Source organism: Muscardinus avellanarius (genome assembly GCF_963383645.1).
Source record: "Muscardinus avellanarius genome assembly, chromosome: 14".
NCBI classification, from domain to species: domain Eukaryota; kingdom Metazoa; phylum Chordata; class Mammalia; order Rodentia; family Gliridae; genus Muscardinus; species Muscardinus avellanarius.
Window position 1 is genome coordinate 83,100,828 of NC_137800.1, and position 21,591 is coordinate 83,122,418.

The window sequence follows — 21,591 nt, forward strand, 5'->3', positions numbered from 1 at the left end:
TCATATATTTATTTTTCAGAAAAAAATCTATCCTGATATGGAGTATGGACTCTAGATACCCAAAACAATCTCGAAGCAAAAACAAAGCTAGAAGATGTATATTTTCTGATTTCAAACCATATAAAGCTACAATAATTGAAACAGTGTAGTACTGTTCTAAAGGCAGATATATAGACCATTGGAGTTAAATACAAGCCTAGAGCTAAATTCTTCCCTATATTGTCAAGTTATTTTTGAAAAGGTTTCCACGAAGATTTGGTGGTGGAAATAATAATCTTTTAACTAAATATTGTTGAAAAATAATAATTACATGGAAAAGAATAAAATTGGACCCTTACCTAATCCCACATACAAGTATTAACTCAAATTAAATAAAAGACCTAAATATAAATCTTAAGACTATAAACTTTTAGGAGAAAATCTGGGTCATAAGACCTCACAACATTGAAATTGGCAGTGATTTCTTGGATATGATTTCAATGGCACAGGCAACAGAAGAGTATACAAACTCCCTAAAAAATAAAAGAAAATATTGTATATCCAAAGACAATGTAAACAGAGTTAAAAGTTACTAATAGAATTGGATAAAATATTTCCAAATGCTATATCTGAAGGTATATTAATATTCCAACTAGAAATCCTAAAAATTAACAACAATAAAGGCAAACAATACAATTTAGAGATAGGTAAAAGACTAACATAAATAATGAATCTCCACAGATAACCAATCTTAGTTGTCTGTTGGATGGAAACTCTTGTTTCTCTGGTTCTGGTGAGTGTTACCTATTTCTTCTTTGTAGTTAATCTCTTTGAGTATTTTCTCTAGCGCTGGTTTTGAAGACATAAATTCCTTCAGTTTCTGTTTGTCATGGAAGCTTCTTATTTCTCCATCTAATTTGATAGAAAGTTTTGCTGGATAGGAAATTTTTGGCTGGAAGTTGTTTTCTTTCAGAGTTTGGAATATGTTACTCCAAGCCCTTCTGGCTCTCATGACTTGGTTTGGGAAGTCTGGAGTGATTCTAATTGGCTTGCCTCTGAATGTCACTTGGCCCTTTGTTTTTGTTGCCTTTAATATTCTCTGCTTGGCTTCCACATTGGTCATTTTGACAATTATATGGCGTGGGGATCCTCTTCTCGGATCCTGTCTAAAGGGAGTTCTATAAGTTTCCTGGATCTGTGTATCAACCTCTTGCTCTATATTTGGAAAATTTTCTGCTATTACTTCCTTGAAGAGATTGTTGATCCCTTTGGTATCACTTTCTTTTCCCTCCTCTATTCCAATTATTCTTAGGTTAGCTCTCTTAAGATGGCCCATATTTCTTCAATGTCAGATTCCTGCTGTTGGATATCTTTTTCTAGATTAGAAACTATGCATTCATTTTTGGATTGCTCATCTTCTAAGAGCGAGATTCTGTTCTCCATGTGGTCTAATCGGTTGTTTATGCTTTGAATTGAGGCCTTTACTTCATTAATTGCATCCTTTATCTCTTTTTGGCTCTCTCTGAGTTCTTTTCGAAGCACCTCTATTATTTCTACAGTTATTTTCCTGATTTGATCTTCTAGAAATCTCTGATTTTCTGTTTTATCAGGTTCTGATGTTGTGGGGTTGTGCACATTCATTACTTCAGTGTTATTCCTCTTTCCCATGATTTCGGAGGTTTGTGCCCTCTCTGGGTTCTTCCCTTGGGTCACTATGGCTTCACTTAAGGTGCTCTGGATCTCGAGTCTGTATTATCTCAGACCCTACTATTCCTTTACTGGGTTGTATCACAGAGTCTCCGACCCAGGGAGTCGATAGAGGCTGCTTTAAACTATGGGGGGTGCCAGGTTGCACGCTCTCCTATGGTGTGATATCTCTGCCACCACCACTCCCTCACTGGGTCAAGTCCCAGGAGGCACAATACTGGGATTTCTCCTCTGTGGCCCGCAATTTGACTCACTGTTCTTGAGTACGTAGATGTAGCTGTACTGGACTCGGTGAATTCACTGCTGCTGCCGCCGCCGGTGGCAATATGGCGCCTCTGCCACGCCCTCGGCCATGAGGCTGGCGTATTTTTTCTTCTCTGGTTTTGATTTCCACTCTGAATCCCTGCAACGTGTGCTGAGCTCAGCCACTGGGAGCTTTAAATGCTGTCTGCGCCGAAAGATCCCGCCTGGCTGTTCCGCATCGGCTCACCTCGGCTTGCTGTAGCCGTCCGCTGAGTTCGCCACTGCCGCCGGCAGTATGGCGCTGCTGCCGCGTCCTCGGGCGCGTGTGTCTCCTCTGTGGCCCTGAGCTCTGTTCTCAGTCCGCTTTCTCTCTGGAGCCTGGTGGTTTTTTTGTTTTTCTGGTGATGGTGTTTTCTGGCTATAAAAGGCGCTCTTTTTGTGGTAATGGAGATTGGTTGTTAGCGGGACTCTTAAGCCCCGCTTTTCTCGGTCGCCATCTTCCCGGAAGTCTCTCGTGAATCCATATTTTAATTGAATTCCAAGTCCTCGCCTGTTTATACCCAAGGGACATTTTGAATTTATCTTGGTTGTTTTACATTCATAGTTAGTTTAATCATGAAAAGGCTAGCTTCAGAGACATTTCAGGTACTCACCATTGCTGTGATCAGCAATATTTTAGCCTTTATCTCACGTAGAGTATCAGCTGTAAGTCTAAAGAGAGAACATTGAGGCCAGGCAGGGTCTAGCCGCAATTCTACCCACCTTCTTCCACAGACGTGGGGAAACTGAGACCCAGATGAGGAAAGTGCCTCGCACAAGCTCACAAAAGCTTCCTGATGTGCCTCTACCTTGATCTTCTGTAGCAGAATGTCTATGGTGCCTAGGGTTTTGAAAACAATAGAGACACAAAGTTCTGAGCTTGTATGACAGAGTAATTAGTGGGAAGAAACTTTCAATTAGAAAAAACACTCCTTGTTCTACCAAGAGACTTGAGGAAATTCTGCGTGCCTTAAGAAAGCCTTGGGATTTAACCATCCTGGGAGCTGATTCTTATTTGATTCCAGGATACTCATTTCTTCTCTCCAGACTTCTAAGTTTAATAAACATCATAAGCCTGAATTTAAAAAAAAAAAGAACAAATTCATCATTTGCTATACTGTGAACCAAACATTACTTTTTTGTCCATGTATATGGTACTGGGGACTGAACCCAGAAGCACTCTACCATTGAGCTACACTCCCAGCCCTTTTTATCTTTTTCCTTTAATTCAGGGTCTCACTAAGTTGCCCAGGCTGGCCTCAGACTTTCAATCCTCCTGTCTCAGCCTCCCAACTACTGGGATTACAGGTGTGCACCACCACGTCTAGCTACTTTATTATATACTATAATATCAAACAGAACTAAACTTTGAAAAGAAAAAAATTACGTGAAAACATATGTTTTAGGCCCAAGTTTATAATTTTGAAAAAGCTTTGAACCAGAAACGAATAATATTTTCCAATTGGTATTTAAGAGGATCCTAGCCTTTGATTGATTGATTTTTTTTTTTTCCTTTTCAAACGCTCTTTAGAATTTGTAGGATTCTGATATTGGATTTTACTCCCAAAGCATCAACAGCTAGCATTGCCACTTTGCATCAGAAGCATCGTTAAGCATTCTGCACGCTTTTTCATGGGTACATGTGGGGAAAACTCATCTCTGTGAAGTCTTTGACCTTCCTGCTCCTGCCTGGCTCCTGCTGTGGGTTCTCTGCTTTACTTTGCATAGGTCCACTTGATAGCTGCTCCCACCCGGGGCTGGAGTACGGCTCAGCGCTAGACCACATGCTTAGCGTGTTTCTCCCCCACAGGACAGCCTCTCGGGGCCCAGGCACTGTGCACGGTTCATTTCCATGCGAGCCCTGGCCTGGCAGATGTTTAGTATATATTTATTCCATGAATAACATCATGTTGAATCACAGACACGAAGGTGTGCCTGTGTACAGAGGTATCGCCTTAAAACTAAATACTTTGAAAAACAAAGAGACAACTTCAGGGTACAACTAATTGTTTTGTCTTTTTGTGGTACTGGGGATTGAGCCCAGGGATGTTCTACCACTTAGCTACACACCCAATCCTTTTTATTTTGAAACAGGGTCTTCTTAAGTTGCTGGGGGTCTCACTAAATTGCTGAGGCTAACCTCAAATCTGCTTTCCTCCTGTCTCAGCCTCTCAAGTACTGGGATTACAGGCATGCACCACTGAGCCCAGCCAACTACTTAGTGGGTAGTCTTATTTCCATCCTGTATTTTCTTTATGAGTAAATGTCCTCTTATAGCAAATTGAAGAGCCTCCACTGGCTTTTTTATCCAGAGAAATGCCAAACTGGCATTATATCAAAGTGGGTGTTAAATGAATTCTCAAGTTGGCGGCCAAGATAGGATATTTGTTAACATCAAGTGCTCCAGTTGGATAAAAATATAATTTATTATTTTTAGATGTCAAAGGAAAATGATCACCATGGTAGTATGATGAAAAGATGACAGTGTGGGTTTTTAACCAGTGACTCTCCTGAACATCTAGGCAGGTGACAGAAGCTAGGAGAGAAAGCAGCCCCATGAATGTAAACCAGGCAGGCCTGAGGCTGGGCCAAGTCTCCGCCCCAGGAACAAGGACGAGTTAAGAATGAGCTTTGGAAGCAACACATTACTGTCAAATCCTAGGTCACCACACTCTGTTAAGCACATGCTGAAAGAGAAACTGAGGGCCCTTGGTGCCTGGGCAGTGGTATTAATTAAGAAAACGAAAATTGTCTCTCTTCATACAGTAACATCACACATGTAATACTACTAGGGGGAAACTTTCATGTTAAAAAGTTTTCCACTAGCCGGGCGTGGTGACGCACACTTTTAATCCCAGTCCTTGGGAGACTGAGACAGGAAGATCACAGGTTTGAAGCCAACCTCGACAAGTTAGCAAGACTGCCACAACTTAGACCCTGTCTCCAAAATATGAAATAAAATCAGGCTGGGGGTTTATCTCAGAGATAGAATGCCTGAGGGTTCAATCCCCAGTGCCACACACACACACACAACAAGTTTTCCATTGAACTCTTTAAGAGCTTACACTTCGTGGTATCTAATTTGGGTGGGGACCTTGCTACAATCTATTTTTTCTGCTTTTTTTTTTTTTTTCGTACTAGGGGTTGAACTCAGGGGCATTCTATCTTTGGGCTACACCTTCAGTCCTTTTTTATTTATTTTTTCTATTTTTTGCTGTATTTGGGATAGAACCCAGGGGCATTCTACCTCTGAGCTATACCCCAAGTCCTATTTTTTATTTTTATATTTTGGAAACAGGGTCTCATTGAGTTGTGGAGGGCCTCACTAAATAGCTGAGGCTGCCCTCAAACCTGAGATCCTACTGTCTCAGTCTCCCAAATGCTGGGATTACAAGCGTGTGCCACGACGCCCAGCTCAGTCCTTTTTATTTTTTATGTTGAAACAAGGTCTCTCTAAGTTGCTGAGACTGGTCTTGAACCTAGGATCTTCTTGTCTCAGCCTCCCAAGAACAGGGACTATGGGCATGAACCACCATGCCCAGCTTTCCCATCTATACAGCGGAGCTAATGGTACCACCACACGGGAAAGAATTAAAATGTTCCAGTCCTGGCACTTCTCCTATGAGTCCAGGTAAACCAGTAGTCCCACCAACCCCCAGAATTCACTTCCTTTTCTGGTACCCAGGACCCCTCTGGCTCACCTTTCCCCTTGCATCAAATATATGTTGTGATGATAGATTAGAGGAACGCAACAAAAATACACCATCCAGGCACCATCCAGGCCATTGCCAATCTGACTGCAAAGCCATCTACCGGGAGAGCCGCTGAGGCTCCTATGTCTCGTCACCTCTGACAGCGGCAGAAACCCATCCTCACAGTCACCTTGTAGCGATCCAAGTGCCGGCACCAGGCAGATGTAGCCTTCAGCTGCCTCCTGTGCTTTTGATTGCTTTTGTTGTTGTTGTTTGTTTGTTTGTGTTTTGCTTTTTGGCTGAAACCCATCAATTTCTCTGCAGTTCAGCTGTGTTCCGTCCAGGTCCTGGGCTGTTGGCGGGCTTCTTAATTTGCCTGGCATTATTACCTTATGTACTTATCGGGAGAAATTTCATCAAGTTCCTCTAATGTGGCCATACTGCACATAATCCAAACTAAAACAGCCTCCGCTGGGCCTTCCCGCAGGCCAACAGTTCAACGAGTTCTTTATGATTTGACAGTAAATTTAAATACATCTAAGGGCCTCGTAAAACTCGAGCATTGCACGCATGCGCTTTCGGGCTGGCGGCCTTCTGGCACGCTGGAGGAAGCGTCGCTGGAGCAGCTCATCCCAAACAGCAGCCATTTGAAGGCCACCCAGGCACCTTGGCTTGCTGCTTATCAGGGTCCTCTGAGGTTATGAGTGTGGACCCTCCAGTCGCATCATCTGGGTTCGGGTGAATAGCTTTTCAGCCATTAAACAGCTGTGTGATCCTGGGCCATGTAGTTGAACTTTCTATCGCTCAGTTTTCCAATCTGTAAAATGGAGTAATCGCGGTACCAGGATGCCATGAACCTGGCTTGGGAAACCTGTGGGAGGGGACCTGGTGATCATCAGTGCAGTCACCGGGAAGGTGGTTTTCAGGGCCGCCTGCCACTGGAGACACTTTGTGGCCACCAAGAGTCTGCCCACATGTCTAGGGAGAGCGCTGTTTCTGACTTGGGTTCACTTCAGCCAACCTGATGTTCATTAGATTCCATAACGCCTGGCATCGTTCAGTCACACACCAGCCTCTCTCCTCTCCTCTCTCTCCTCTCCTCTGTCTCCTCATCTTCTTCTCTGCAAGATACTTTTGTAAGCTTACAGCTCCCCAAACACGACATAATGTTCCATACCCTCGAGCCTTCTCCTGGAACATGCCCCCAGACACACCTCACAGCACACTGGACCAACACCTGCTCATCCTCCAACACAGCGTGGGCAGAGAGCCCTGGACCACCAGACGGCCCTGCAGCCCTCGGCCACCTCCCTGATGGCCCACCATATCCCAGGCCCTACAGGCTTCTGCCCAAATCCCTCCTAAGTCCCGTGTGTGTGTGTGTGTGTGTGTGTGTGTGTGTGTGCGCGCGCCTCTGACTTTGTTTATCTACAGAGGTCTTTCACAAAAAAATAAGAATCAAATCACAGATGTAGTGAAAATGATACTTCAATGAAATTTTGAAATCATAACTAGATATACTGAAAAAAGGGTTAATGATCTATATGTCCATCTCAGGAAATTAGAAAAAGACACTACACCCAAATATATCAGAAAGATGGAAAAAATATAGATGAGAACTTAAACTATAGGGAATCAGCTGTAAATTTGTGTTAGGCAATTTCAATATAAGGAAACGATCTGATAAAAAATTCCAAATTTTAATACTATACAATACTGATAATGTATTATACCTGTCTGTTTCTGTTGGCTTAATTTTTTTTTTCAGTACCGGGGATGGAACCCTCTAAGCTATACCTCCGGCCCTATTTTTCATTCTTTAGAAACAAGGTCTCTCTCACTAAGTTGCAGAGGGCCTCACTAAATATCTGAGGCTGTCCAAGAACCCACGATCTTCCTGTCTCAGCCTCTCAAGTACTGGGATTACAAACGTGCACCTCTATGCCCAGCCAGACACTAGTTTTGATTATTTAAAAAAATCAGTGCCTTTGATTTAAAACATGTTGTTATAGCTTTCCATTGTGAGGTGATCACCAACGATCAGACCACAGCACCATTTGTCACTAATTATTTTCCAGCTGCTGGATTCATGTAATTAAAGGCTCCCTGAGGCAGGGATCAGGTCACGTTACATTGACTTCTTACCACTGTTAATCATATCTTTGTGAACACTTCATAACTAAAATAAAATAGAATGATAACTGGAGTGCAGAAGACTACAGAGGCTAGGTCTGCCATCCTTAACTTTGATTTCCACATGTTGTCACTCCCAATTAGGGGCCCACTGTCTGTAATAAAGTTTTATTGGTACACAGCCATGTCCATTCTCTTAAGTACAGGGCTATAACAAAGACAATTTTACCCTCAGAGTCTAAAATGCTAACTTTTACAGGGAAAAAAATATATACCAAACTCTGCCCCAAACAGATACATTGTTCTTTCCTACTTTCTTGCAAATATTGTCATAAATACAAATTTACAAAATTAATTGAAAATAAAACACTAGGCCTTGGGAAATTTTGTTTGGTTTTGTTTTTCTTTTTATTCCAAACTGGGGCTCCTCACAAGATTTTGTCTTTAAAAGAAAAAGATTCTGAGCTGGACATGGTGGTTCGGACCTATAATTCCAGTTCTTGGGAGTCTGAGAGTGGAGGATCACAGACTTGAAATCAGCTGTGGCAACTTAGAAAGACCCTCAGAAACTTAGCAAGATTCTTTTTCAAAATAAAATGAGACTTAGCCGGGCGTGGTGGCGCACGCTTGTAATCCCCGCGCTTGGGAGGCGGAGACAGGAGGATCGCGCAGGTTCGAAGCCAGCCGCGTGCGCTGGCTTAGGAGACCCTGTTTCCAAATAAAAATGTAAAAATAGGTCTGGGAGTGTAGCCCGGAGGTAGAAGGGCTTCCAGGAACCCCAGTACCACCAAAAAAATAAAAAATAAATAAATAAATAAAATAAAATGAGACTTATGTATAACTCAGAGGTAGAACACCCCTAGGTTTAATCCCTCCTACACACACACACACACACACACACACACACACACACACACACACTCTGTTGCTAATAAAACTTGAAAGCCACTGGGTGGGGGCATCATCTCTGGGAGAAATACTTGCAGTTAGTAGCAAAATGGACATGATTCTAAAAGGAAGCTGTGACAGTGAGCCTTCAAATGTGTAAAAGTATAAAATAGTGGTCAGGGTGGTCATATTAGGAGTTATTTCTTAAAATTATTCTATCAATACTTATATTTTGTGACAAAACACAGCAAAAGCAGCAGCCCTCCCTGAATTGCTTATATATGCTTTAGAAATTCCCTGGCTGGATCACTACCAACTCACTAACACGTATGGGGAGGAAGAGAAGGGAGTCAGTGGCTGCAGGGGATACACCAGCGCCGTGTGCACGTGTTGATGTACCACTTTGCATCTCACTACAGTGTGTAATTACAGTGCACCAGGAAAAGTATAAAAAGCAACTCTGTGATGGGGTCAGGGTGTCACTCAGTAGTAGAGTGCTTGCCCAGCATGCATGAAGAAGCTCAGGGTTCCCTTCCCAACATCCCCCCCAAAAAAAAAAGTCATAGTTATTTGAAAGGCATTCATGGATTCCTTAGCAGAGCTGTTAGAATGTTTTAATTTTTGAAGTCTTGGGGTTCACGCTTAAAGGAGGCATTTCGGTGGCCACGAGCCTACCTCCCCTGATGGGCTGCCCAGCATCCCGCCCCTGGGCGGAGCGCCACACCTGGGCGGAGCGCCACACCTGGGCGCCCACTCCTCAGTGCCCCCCAGAATCACAAGACATCCCACCATTCCCTTTGTGTCTTTGAAGGATATTCCCCGAGTCCCTCCGGTGGCTGATGGCTACCCAGCAGTTTGAGGCTGCCAAGAAGCTGATCCTGCACTTCACGCAGAAGAACTGTATGAGCCCGGAGAGCGACATCAAGGGCGTGATGCCGGGTGAGTACACGGTGGGCTGTCAGGGGCTCTATCGGCAGCCCGCTGGTGGCCGGGCTGCTTTGCTGTACCACACAGCCATCCTCACCGGCTCTTTGCCTCCGCATCATGTGGCTTGAAGAAGGGTTGCCTTAGCATCGAGAGTCTAGGAATGACAGTGGATTAAAATCTCCTCCACGTTCTCGGTGTTGAATCCTTTGGCCATCAAGTTCAAGCCCCTGTGGTACTCTTCATTACCTGTCTAAGTTCAGAAGCGGGGCATGAGCACCTGATCTTCCCTGGGTATATTTGGCTGGGTGGCACCCAACCTTGCCGGCCTGCCCTGCCAGGCCCCAAAGCTGCCAAAGCCCTGGCTGAGTTCTCTTTTCCCAAGAATGACCTTCAGCATGCTGCCATTCTCTATTTTTGTCCATGACCTATTTGTTGGGCAACAGAAGAACCTTAAAAATAGTTTTTGTACAGTGCTTCAGATCCATAGAGTTCTTGTGAATCAGTGGCATAATCCTAGGCTAGGTGGGGCTTCAGCTGGAGGACCATATGCCAGGTGTGGTGGCGCACGCCTGTAATCCCAGTACTTGGGAGGATCACATATTTGAAGCCAGTCTCAGAAACTGAGCAAGGCCCTCAGCTACTTAGTAAGACCTTGTTTCAAAGTTTAAAAAGGCTGGAGGTATAGCTTGGAGGTAGAATGGCCCTGAGTTCAATTTTTAGTACCAAAACAAAACAAAAAAAAGTCATGAGATAATGAGATAGGTATGCACATCCAGGTCCCTAGGCCTCTTTGGCACCAGAAATAGGCCCTGCAATGCACTTGAATTTGCAGTAAGCACCACAAGAGGTTCTGTTTTTGGAAGTGTACAGGTCTCCTTCTGGGAAACTGAAGGACCTATGCCCCTCAACCTGAAGACCTTGGGTAACTCAGTTATTCTCCCTGTAATCCCAGTACTTGGGGGGGCTGAGACAGGAGGTCTTATCCGAGAGGCTCTTGTCCAAGAGAGAGTAGGCACATTTCCCCCACTCTCGGAAATCTTTGAGACGATCATAATTCATTCATTTATTCATTCATTCATTCATTCATAGATAGTTACTAAATGCCTGACACATGCCAGGAATCATTCTAGAGCAGAGAAGGAGACAAGCCTAGGCTTACCCTAGGGGCACTTGGAGCAGGAGCTGCAAGGCGACAAGGAATGGTTAGATGTGCTGGAGGGTGGGCCTGGCTCCAAGGCACAGGTGAGCAGGGACCTGAGCCAGGTAGGAGAATGTGCGTTGTAGGTCTCCATTCCCAATGGGAAAGGGACAGGTGAGAAACAGGATCAAAGAAAAGCCCAGAATGCCTCAAGGGCCTTCTCATTAGACTCCCCAGTCAGAAGAGCTGGGGCTCTGGGTCATCAGGAGCAGCTGAGGTGCCACTGCCTGGCCGCGATGTCACCCCAGCCTCCACCTGTGCACAGGGACTGCAAGCCGGGCCACCACCTGCTGGGCCAGGTGTGGCTTAGTCAGCACAGGAGAAGAATGCAGGCTGACCTCAGAGCTCTGGCCTCCCTGGGATGAGGATGGACGGGAGCCAGGTCTGGTCTACACTGAGGACATTGAGTGCTGGTGGGTCAAAGGGGCCCCTGTGGTCCCTTTTCTCCAAGGGCAGGGATGGTAGACAAGATGATACTCACATCGTATTTATACGGCTGTCCTGCTTCCAAAGGATTTGCAAATATTAACTGGTGTTTACTATGTAACCCTCAGTGCCTTACACGCATTAAGCTATTTCTTCAGAGCAGTCCTGCGAAGGAGGAACTGTAATGATCCCTATTTGCGGATGAGTAAACTGAGGCACAGGGAAGCTGAGTGGCCCTGCCAGAGAACTGAGGTCACGTGGCCACTAAGTAGTTGAGCTGGGATTCGAACCCAGAGTGTCTGGCAGAAGGGCTTTGCTGTGCTGCTGAGAGCGGAGGCCGGCCCCACTGATGTGTTTGGAAAGGACCGAGCATCAAATTAAGGTTTCCCCTCGGGGCCAGGTTTGCTCACTTTGGGCCGTCCAGATAGCTTCCCCAATTGGCCCAGGCCCTTCATTAGCGGCCAATGCTCTCCAGCCTCTCTGTACATTTGTTTCTGGCCTTCCCCTAATTGAATCATCACACTCTGCTTTGTGCAGGTTAAAATATTGTCTGGGAACAACTTGTTTTCTCCATCCTAATTACACTGATTCATTTCCCTCCTAGTTTTGGAAAGGGCCATTAAATCCTTTTCCTCTTTCTCCTCCTCCTCCTCCTCTTTCTCCTCCTCCTCCTCCCAATTCTTTGCACATAAATTTTGTTAATGCCTCTTTCTATCCATGTGTCCCAGGCAGGAGGCTGGGCAAGAGGTACATGTGTCTTATAAAAAGAGGAGCGAGGCCTTATCCCCACCACAGTCACTCTGCCGGGGCACAGCTGGCACCTCTGCCTGTGCTCTCTGTCGCCTCCTGTCTGTCATACAGCATGAAGCAAAGCTGGGGAGCTCTTGGGAGAGGCAGCCTGTTTTATCTGGCCAAATATGCCACTTGCATCTTCTTAGCTCAGACTCCCTTTTCTGCTTGAAACCCTCTTCCCGTCACCTCTTCTAGTCGCCCTCAACTAGCTCCTGGTCTCTTATGAGTCTCACTCCCCATACAGCCAACTGGTCCACCAGCCCAGTACCTTCCTCCCTTCTGTCCCTCCCCCGTCTGCAGCCAGAGCAGGCACCATCTGATCACATCACCACCTCCTTACAAACTCCTTGGTGTTAGCTGAGCGTGGTGGGGCACGCCTGTAATCCCAGTACTTAGGAGGCTAAGACAGGAGGATCTCAGGTTCAAGGCCATCCTCATCAACACAAGGAGGCCCTCAGTAAGTGAGTGAGACCCTGTTCCAAAATAAAAAGGGCTGGTGGTATAGCTCAGAGGTAGAATGTCCCTGGGTTCAATCCCTAGCACCAAAAAGGAAATTTAAAAAAGAAGAAAAAGCCAACCCTTTGGTGTTTTCCCAGAGCCTTTAGAATAGATCCCCACATCCTCCAAGCAGCCTCACAGACTCTGCCTAATCCCTGTCTACCTCCCCTAGACACCCTGGCCCTTGCAGGGCTCCCACACTCTTCGTCCCACAGAGTCCATCCCAGGAATGTCCCCTGTCCTCACTGACGCTGCCCTTTCCTCGCAGTGCTGGGGGGCGGTGACCCTTCTCCTCAGGCTGGCCAACTCCTCAGAGCCCAAAGCAGCCCTCCCGCCGAACATCATCACAGCTGCAGCTCCTGCCTGTTTCACCCATCGTGGCCTTAATGAGGGTTTCATCAGATTCCTCAGTGGTGCCTGTCAGCCCTGTGGGGCCACAGGCTTGGCCAGGTGGAACCCACCCCCATCTGCAGAGCTGGCTGTTGTACCCCCAGCACCAAAGACGACCTGACAGGTAGCAGGAGTTCCACAAATAACTGTGGACTACACAAACCCTGTCCTGTGGCCAAGAAGGATCGCCTCTGGGCAGATGACTGTCTTGAGCTTGGTTACAGATGGGGTAGGTTGAATGGGGACTTTTCATATCCATGTTCATGCATCCTAAACTTGGGTTTTTGTTGGAGGAAAACCGAATGTTTCATAATTTTTCATCACCATTCTTCTTTCAAAGCTATCTACAGTCTGTCTTTGAGCATGCGCCATCACGCCCGGCTTGTGTCTGATGTTCTTGGTGGCATACACAGTTGAAATACTTGAGATTCTCGGATTTGTTCCTGAGTGTCATTTTCGCCAGGTCACATGATATGTCCAAGTAATGACAGCTCTCCTGGAGCCATAATTCCCAAGATTCTGGACATTGCTAGCTGAAGTCTTGCCAGTCCCAAATGTGGCCATATCAACTATAGCACACTGCAGAAAGAAACCCTGGAATGCAAGCTCAGCCCTTTGCTTCCAGCAATGGCGAGGCCAGCACAGAGCCAACAAAGCTGCAGGGTGTGGGGAAACCCTCCATGTGCATTGACCCACATCAGAGCCTCATGAGGGGCAGAGCATCAGTTCACCCAGGTGGGCCCAAAGAGGCTGAGTGTTGGGGAGTGGTGACCCTTCACCATTGCCAAGTCCCACCCCATGACAGCCCAGCAGTAGACACACTGCCTTCCTTCCCTGCTTGGGAGAGAGCCATATGTGGGAACAGTGGCCCTTGTCCTCTTGCATGGAGACCTCTGCAATAAAACCCCCTGGGGAAGCCAGCATGCCCCAGCACTGCCAGGATGGGCGGCCAAGCCTATGTGATCCAAGTCGCCCAATTGCAGTGCACCCAGGGCTCCCTCAGCCCTGAGAGCCAGGTAGACCTGGGGATTGTCCTCCCCTGCCACACTCTGTCTTAGCAACTTGCCAAGTGATGCAGCAGGGATGCGACCCCAGGGCCCTTGCTTCTGTGCCGCTGGCCTATGGCTTCTGCTCCTCACAGTACCGTGTTAGAGGGATGTGCCGTGTGGGTGCCTTGTGTCCATCCCACCTCCGGGGCTCACACAGCACCTTGTCCCACTTCACAGGTGAGGAGCCGGGCTCAGAGTACACAACATAGCCCTCCCTTGTTCCCAGGCTTAGGGACGGTCCAGGCTCCCCAGGGGATGCCTAAAACCACAGGCAGCACCAAAACCTGTATAGGCTCTGGTTTTCCATATATATATGTGTATATATATATATATATATATATATATATCATAGTTTAATTTACAAAGTAGGCAGTGATATTAACAGCAGTGACTAACAAAATAGACTGATTATAGCAATATATTATAACCAAAGTTACTGATAACTTGTGAATTACATTATATCTGGAATTTTCCATGTAATATTTTCAGACCACTACAGGAAACTAAGGCCTGTCAACCGTAGGTAACTCCAATAAGGGGCAGTATTGTGCATGGCTTTCCCAAGGATGCTAACAAGAGCACGAAGCTGAGCTTCTCTGTCCAGGCCTGTCAGGTCCTGACACACCCACACCTCTGGCACTGACCACACGAGGTTCGGGAAGTGCAGAAGAATGGGGGGTCACAGGGTACTGCTAGACATACCTGTCTGGGCAAAATTAAGTAGGCTTGGTCAGGAGTGGTGGCGCATGCCTATAATCCCAGTACTTGGGAGGCTGAGAAAAGAGGATGTCAGGTTTGTACCAGCCTCAGTAACTTAGACCTTCAGGAACTTAGCAAGACCCTGCTTCAAAATAAAAAATAAATCTGGGCTGGGGGGTATAGCTCAGAAGTAGAAGCCCCTGTGTTCAATCCCCATTCACACACACACACACACACACACACACACACACACACACACAAGCACACACACAAAGTAGGCTATTTTTATGATTCAGTTTGAAATGTTTTGGGGGGTTTTGTTTGGTGTTTTGGTTTTTTTTGTTTTTTTTGTTTTTTTTTGTTTTTTTTTTTTGCAGTACTGGGGATGGAACCCAGGGGCATTCTACCTCCAAGCTATACCCCCAGCTTTTTTTTTTTATTCTTTATTTTGAAACAGGGTCTCACTGAGTTGCAAAGGGCCTCACTAAGTAGCTGAGGCTGTCCACGAATCACGATCCTCCTGTCTCAGCCTCCCAAATGCTGGAATTACAAGCGTGCGCCACCATGCCTGGCTTTGGTTTGAAATGTTTTTTAATGGCTCCAAATCAAGAAAGTTCAAGGTTTGGGAAGGGGGCAGCAGGTGCATGCCTATAGCAACAGCACCCCCGGGGCTCACATCTGATCAGCTCTCCAGAAGCCTTTGGGGGCTCCTATTATTTCCACGCACAAGATATTGAGAAAAGTCCCTAGGCTTCCAAAATCTGATAACAATAGAGACAGCTAGGCCTCTTTCTTCAGTGTCCTCTCAGGGTCTGAGAAGCTAGCCCGTGTTGCTTATAACTCAGTTTGTGGGGTTTTGTTCCAGAAAACACACTGAGGGCTAAGGAAGTTTTCTGCTGTCTTTGGGAGGCGGGTGATGTGAGTAACAGAGACCCTGACAAAACATCGATATCCCTGCAAAGGTTAATTTAATTCCATTTAGAATAATGCAGTTACCTCTGTAGACTACAGTCAATTCTTAGACCGGGCTCTAGGGCTTAATGTTATTTTAAAAAAATCTTAGTTCATAATGCAATTTCTATGGCTTCTTTAACAACATATTTCATATACAATAATGCATTAGCAGTTAAGTATGGGCCCCATTTAAAAAAAAAAAGAAACCACCTTAATATTATATAAACTTGTCGATAAACATGCAAATTTCCTTGGGAGATTCGCCTGGTGAGACAGTGGGGCTGTTACCATTGGTTTCTGGTGAGTTTTATGGCAGTGAAGATGTCCCGGGTCATTGGATCTAAGAGTATCTGCTAATCATAATATTTCCAGGTTCTTTAGAGAGACTGCCCTACATTGTATAACGATGTTTTGGTCAGTGAAGGACCACAGACACAGCCTGGGTCTCATAAGACTTTAATGGAGCAGAAATGTTTCTAAACACTGTTGCTGTCATAATTGCACAGTGAAATACACTCCTTGTGTGTTTTTGGGGGTGCTAGTGACACAGAGCCCCCTGTTCCATGGACCCTGTGAGGTGTAGCACATGATTCCCCAAGGACATGTCCTGGCCAGAGAGCAGAGGGGACCCCCCAAAAAAGGCTGAGTGTGGGGTGTTGCTGTTCCCGGGCACGTGGCCAGAGCTCCTGGGGCCCAGGCCTTTCCCTGTTTTGATCTTCTCTGTCAAATTGCCAGGTCAGCACCAGTGTTCAGCAGACGCCTCGCCTGGTTAATGTGACCGTGGAGTGAGTGCGTCATGCTCGGTCAGAACGGCTTACAGCTACTCTGAGCCTCAACAGAATCTCGGTCGCCTAGTTGGATAGTCACGACCTTTTAAGCCAAAATCTTACCTGCCTTGTTCAGCTCCCAACTTGTTCAGTTCTGCAGTATTGGGAATTGAACCCCAGGTCACTCTACCACTGAGCGGTACCCCAGCCCTTTTTATTTTTATTTTAAAACAATCTTGCTAAGTTATTGTGCACTGACATTGAGCCTGCAATTCTCCTCTCAGCCTCCCACATACTGGGATTACAGGCAGATGCCACCATACCCAGACAACAACTTTTTTTATTTTTTTTGTGTGTGTAGGTTTTTTTGTTGTTGTTGTTATGTTTTGTTTTGTTTTGAAGGAGGAGGTATTGGGGATTGGACCCAAGAACATTCTACCTCTGAGCTGCACCCCCAGCCCTATTTTTTATTCTTTATTTTGAAACAGGGTCTCACTGAGTCGCAAAGGGCCTCACTAAATAGCTGAGGCTATCTGCAAACCACGATCCTCCAGTCTCAGTCGTCGAAATGCTGGGATTACAAGCATGTGCCACCATGCCCAACTTTAAATTTTCATTTTGAAACAGGACCTAAGTTTCCAAGGTTCTTGATAAATTGCTGAGGCTGGCCATGAACCTGTGATCCTCCTGTCTCAGTCTCTCAAATACTAGGATTATAGGCATGAGCCACCACACCTGGCTTGTGTCATGTTTTTGATGCTGGGAATGGAACCAGGACCTGCGCTTGCTAAGCATGTGGTCTGTCACTAAGCTACACCCCAGCCCCAGCTCCCAAAGACTTGACTAAAACATGCACATGAACGTATGTACACATGTGTGTACATATACATAAGGATGTGTATATTTGTGTGTATACATAGCCACAATCATGGTACATGCTGCCCCAGGAGGTTAAGAAGCACCTCAGCCTGTGGTTCTCCGGGCCATGAGTGACAGGTGGAATCAGATTCTATAAGGAAAAAAGCCGTTGTTTCATTTACCCAGGGCCTCATTAGGAGCTCGGTAACCTGGACTGTCATCACTGAGTATAGCACTCAGACAAAAGCCAAATGATTTGACCTGCTTGTTTATTTGTGTGTCCCCTGCCTGGTTCCAAGAAAAGGGTTTGTGGTGAAAACACCCTCACGGCATGCTTTGGCTCCATCCCCTGGCTTAAAGGAAAAAGTGGCTTCCTCCCCTTTGCGTAATGCCCGGGTCGGAACCTCTCACCCTGCCAAGCTCATGGCGTCTGTCTGTCTCTCACAGAGCTGGAGAAGGAGCTTTCCCGGAGACCCAAGAAGGTGTGCATCGTGAAGGTGGTGGGAACCCGGAACCTGTGGAAGAACATCGTGGTCCTGTGTGTGAACTCGTGAGTCACAAGGGATGTGGGTGGCCCGGTCAAGAGGGGCCGCAGGGCCAATCCTCCCCACCCCGGCTGGACTCAGGCCTGCTCTCAGGCCGGCTCTGTGAAAGGGCCCGGGAAGTGTGATACCCCCCATCAGAGCTGCCTTTCTATGAAGATATCCACCACCCAGCCAGGGGCCCCCACACTGCCAGCCATCTTGCCCTGTGTCCTGCACAGGGATAGATAGATGGAGGGTGCTGGGCCTTGCACAGATGTGTCCTTGGGATAACACCCTCTTTCTGCGTTTGACCAGAGTGAATCCTGGTGGTCTTACTGCACTCCAATCCAAGGCAGATGCCACATAGGCTAATCGTGCTAATAGGAACTGAATGACTACCCCGACTTTTGTGTTGAAAAAAAAAAGCCACAAAATTTGGCATAGAGGAAAGAGCGAGTTCCAATTTTCATGATTCTGATGGGAAGAGGGGGAAATCAATGTCCCCAGTGTCATTATCTTAAAATTAACTGTTGCGGTCAACGTGCTTCATTTCTACCAGAACAAAAAGGTAGACGATTGCCCTGAGGTCCCAGCAGGCCAGGAAGAAAAGAAATTCACCCAGGCTCCCAGGAGACTAACCGAGTCAAGTCGATGCTTAGATTGTAAAACGGTCTGCACGGAGGCGCTGGGTCCTCGGCCCAGGATCTCCAGAGTGGAAATGCATTCACTTGGCCAAGGGTGGCTGCCCCCTGCAGGGGAAGGGGTTGGTGGTAGTTGACCTTGATGCAGTCTGAAGGTCAGATGAATAGTGCTTAGATTCCCCTGCAGCATGAAAAGGCCTTCAGGAGAGAGAGGGGAAGGTGTGGCTCTGAGATGGTTGTTGACAGCTGTTATAACAACCAGCTCTTGTGACATTCCAGCATTTCACACACAGCCATATCCTAAGGGACCCCGCCGAGCCCCGGACATAGACACGGGGCATCACCAATCTCCCTGGGGTGCTCAGCCATGTTCTCATTCCTGTTTTCCAGGGTGGTTCCTGGGGTGCACATTTCCTATCAGGTTTATATGTTCATGAGGTTCAGTAAAGAGCTGGACCCAGGGCCAGCATAGGAGAGAAGCAAGAAAAAAGAAAAGCATTCAGCCAGGCTGGTGGCGCAAGTCGGTAATCCCAGTGCTTGAGGCTGAGACCAGAGGATCGTAAGCGCAAGGCCAGCCTCGGCAACATAGTGAGACCTTCCACAACTTATTTGGCCCCTGGATCAAAATGAAAAGGTATAGGGTGTAGCTCAGAAGTAGAATGCCCCTTGGTTCAATCCCTAGCATCAAAAGAAAAAGAATAAGACAAATCAGAAAGTCTCCTGAAGACCAAATGTCTTCCTTTGGCCTGACTTCCAGAGGCCTTTCTCCAGATGGATTCCCACATTCCCAGAACCCTGAGAGCCCAGAAGGGGAGAGCGAGTCCCAGAGGCCATCACCTCAGTGCCTGATTGTTCATCTGTGACCTGGGCCTAACCACGGCTCACATGGGGCCGCTGAAAGACTAGGAGTTCACAGACCACACTTTGCACCACGCCCATGTGCTACATAAGAGGTTATGTGGACATTTCTTTGACGTGGTTTCTTTTGCATTTGGTCATAGGCTCATGCCTGGTGAGAGCAGGTTTTCCCCTCATACATTACATTGCTTCCTTTTCTCCTGGTTACCCCAGGAGATGGAGCACCCCATGCATCTGTGCACTTCTGCTCACCACCCCTTTTGGTGTGTGTGTGTGCACGTGTGTGTCTCCTGCAGGCTGACAGGGTACGGGATCCACCACTGCTTTGCAAGGAGCATGATGGGCCATGAGGTGAAGGTGCCGCTGCTGGAGAACTTCTATGCTGACTACTACACCATGGCCAGCATCGCACTGGCTTCCTGCCTGGCCATGTGCCTAGTTGTCAGGTTCCTTGGGCGCAGAGGAGGGCTGCTGCTCTTCATGATCCTCACCGCCCTGGCCTCGCTCCTGCAGCTCGGGCTCCTCAACCGTGAGTGGACTGAGAAAGAGGGATGGGCTAGGGAGTTCCTGGAGGAAGGGAGCTGGTAAGCTGCAAAGACTGGAAGGTGTGTCCTCAGCTTGTTTTTACTATAACAAAATGCCTGAGGCAATCAGCTGAAAGAGAGGAAAGGTTTAATTTGGCTTACAGCCCATGGTCGTTGGTTCTCCGTCCTTGGGGTTGTGGTGAGGCAGAACATTATGGCGGAAGCATGTGTTACCTCATAGTGGCCAAGAAGTAAGGAAGAGGAAGAGGAGGGCCCAGCACCCCCACAGCCCCTTGAGGACAGGCGCCCAAGGACCTCACTTCCTTTCACTAGGCCCTACCTCTTAAAGTTTCCATCACCTCCCAGTTATGCCATAGGCTGGTGACCAACACATGGGCCTTTGGGGACATTTGAGACCCAAACTATAGCAGGACTGGAAGAGTCTTGAGGAACATTTTCTGTAACCTGAGTGGTCACCCCAAAGTCAAAAACTTAAAAAAACTGCTTTGGGCCGGGTGTGGTGGCGCACACTTATAATCCCCGTGCTTGGGAGGCTGGGACAGGAGGATCGCAAGGGTTCAAAGCCCGCCTCAGCAACTTAGTGAGACCCTGTTTCCAAATAAAATATTTTTAAAAAAAAAAAGGTCTGGGAGTATAGCCCGGAGGTAAAAAGCCTCTGGGTTCCACCCCCAGTCCAAAAAAAAAAAGAAAAAAAAGAAAAAAATTGCTTTGGGGAAGATAGGGTTTTGTTTTGGGTTTTTTTTTTTTTTTTTTTTTTTTTTGGTGGTACTGGGGTTCGTGGAAACCCTGCTACTTCTGGGCTACACTCCCAGACCTATTTTTTTATATTTTTATTTGAAAACAGGGTCTCTTAAGCCAGCACGGCTGGCTTCAAACCTGCACGATCCTCCTGTCTCCGCCTCCCAAGCATGGGGATTACAAGCATGCGCCACCACGCCCGGCGAGGATGGGCTTTAATCAGAGCATCTCTGGTCTCTGCCCCTGAGGGTGCTGGCTTTCCGCCCTCCCCACCCCCAACTCAGAGCCTCCCGGCTGCACCGTGACGCCCCAGCTGCACCGTGACTCCCCGGCACGCCAGGCCCTGGGAGTCCCGGTACATATGACTTGCTGATGAGCAGACTATTTCTGTGTGACTCACCACGTGGCCGAGAACAAAGAACTTATTTCTTTTATGTGACATTGAGGGGCGCATAGATCTGTTCCGACACCCTTACGAGGGCACTGCTTTTCCACACATTCCCAAGTTTGTCAGCTTCTTTATGGACCCAAAACTTCCACAATGAATGTCAAAAACGGTCTGAGAAAAAGCTAGAGGATCCATCTAGTCCCTCCAGCAAGCTCAGTGCAGCTCTTCACAAAAACGCCTGCCCTGGTGTACGAGAGAAGCAGCCCTGCAGCCCCTGGCCAGCCCCTGGCCAGCCCCGAGCGAGCAGGACCGTCTTCTGTTCACAGTGAGGGCTGCCTCTTCACGCCCAGGCACAGTCCTCCTGGGACAGGCTGGGTACACTGGGAGGTGCCCCCCTTCTGGACAAGAAAAGCTGACCCCGGCTCTCTGAACTAGACGCAATGACTATCCATTCACCCCAGACCAAAGCATCCTTGTTGGACCAAACAGATTTTAGAATAGCTAGTTTCGAACTCAGGAGTGATCTTTTTTTTTTTTTTCTGGTGGTACTGGGGATGGAACCTAGGGGCTTTTCTACCTCTGGGCTATACTCCCAGATCTATTTTTACACTTTATTTGGAAACAGGGTCTCACTAAGTTGCTAAGAGCCTCACTAAGT

General features: G+C 47.0%; 1 protein-coding gene across 2 annotated transcripts in view; it reads left to right on the forward strand.

Annotated features, from left to right (window-relative positions):
- SLC22A23 (solute carrier family 22 member 23) overlaps window positions 1-21,591 on the forward strand; it is a gene marked incomplete at both ends in the record, with an annotated part of 209,383 nt that overhangs the window by 167,477 nt on the left and 20,315 nt on the right. For both annotated transcript variants that reach the window (XM_080710883.1, XM_080710884.1), the window contains 3 exons: window positions 9,493-9,620; window positions 17,687-17,789; window positions 19,559-19,791. In XM_080710883.1, the coding sequence (XP_080567009.1) occupies window positions 9,493-9,620; window positions 17,687-17,789; window positions 19,559-19,791 (464 nt within the window). The remainder of the gene's footprint in view (window positions 1-9,492; window positions 9,621-17,686; window positions 17,790-19,558; window positions 19,792-21,591) is intronic.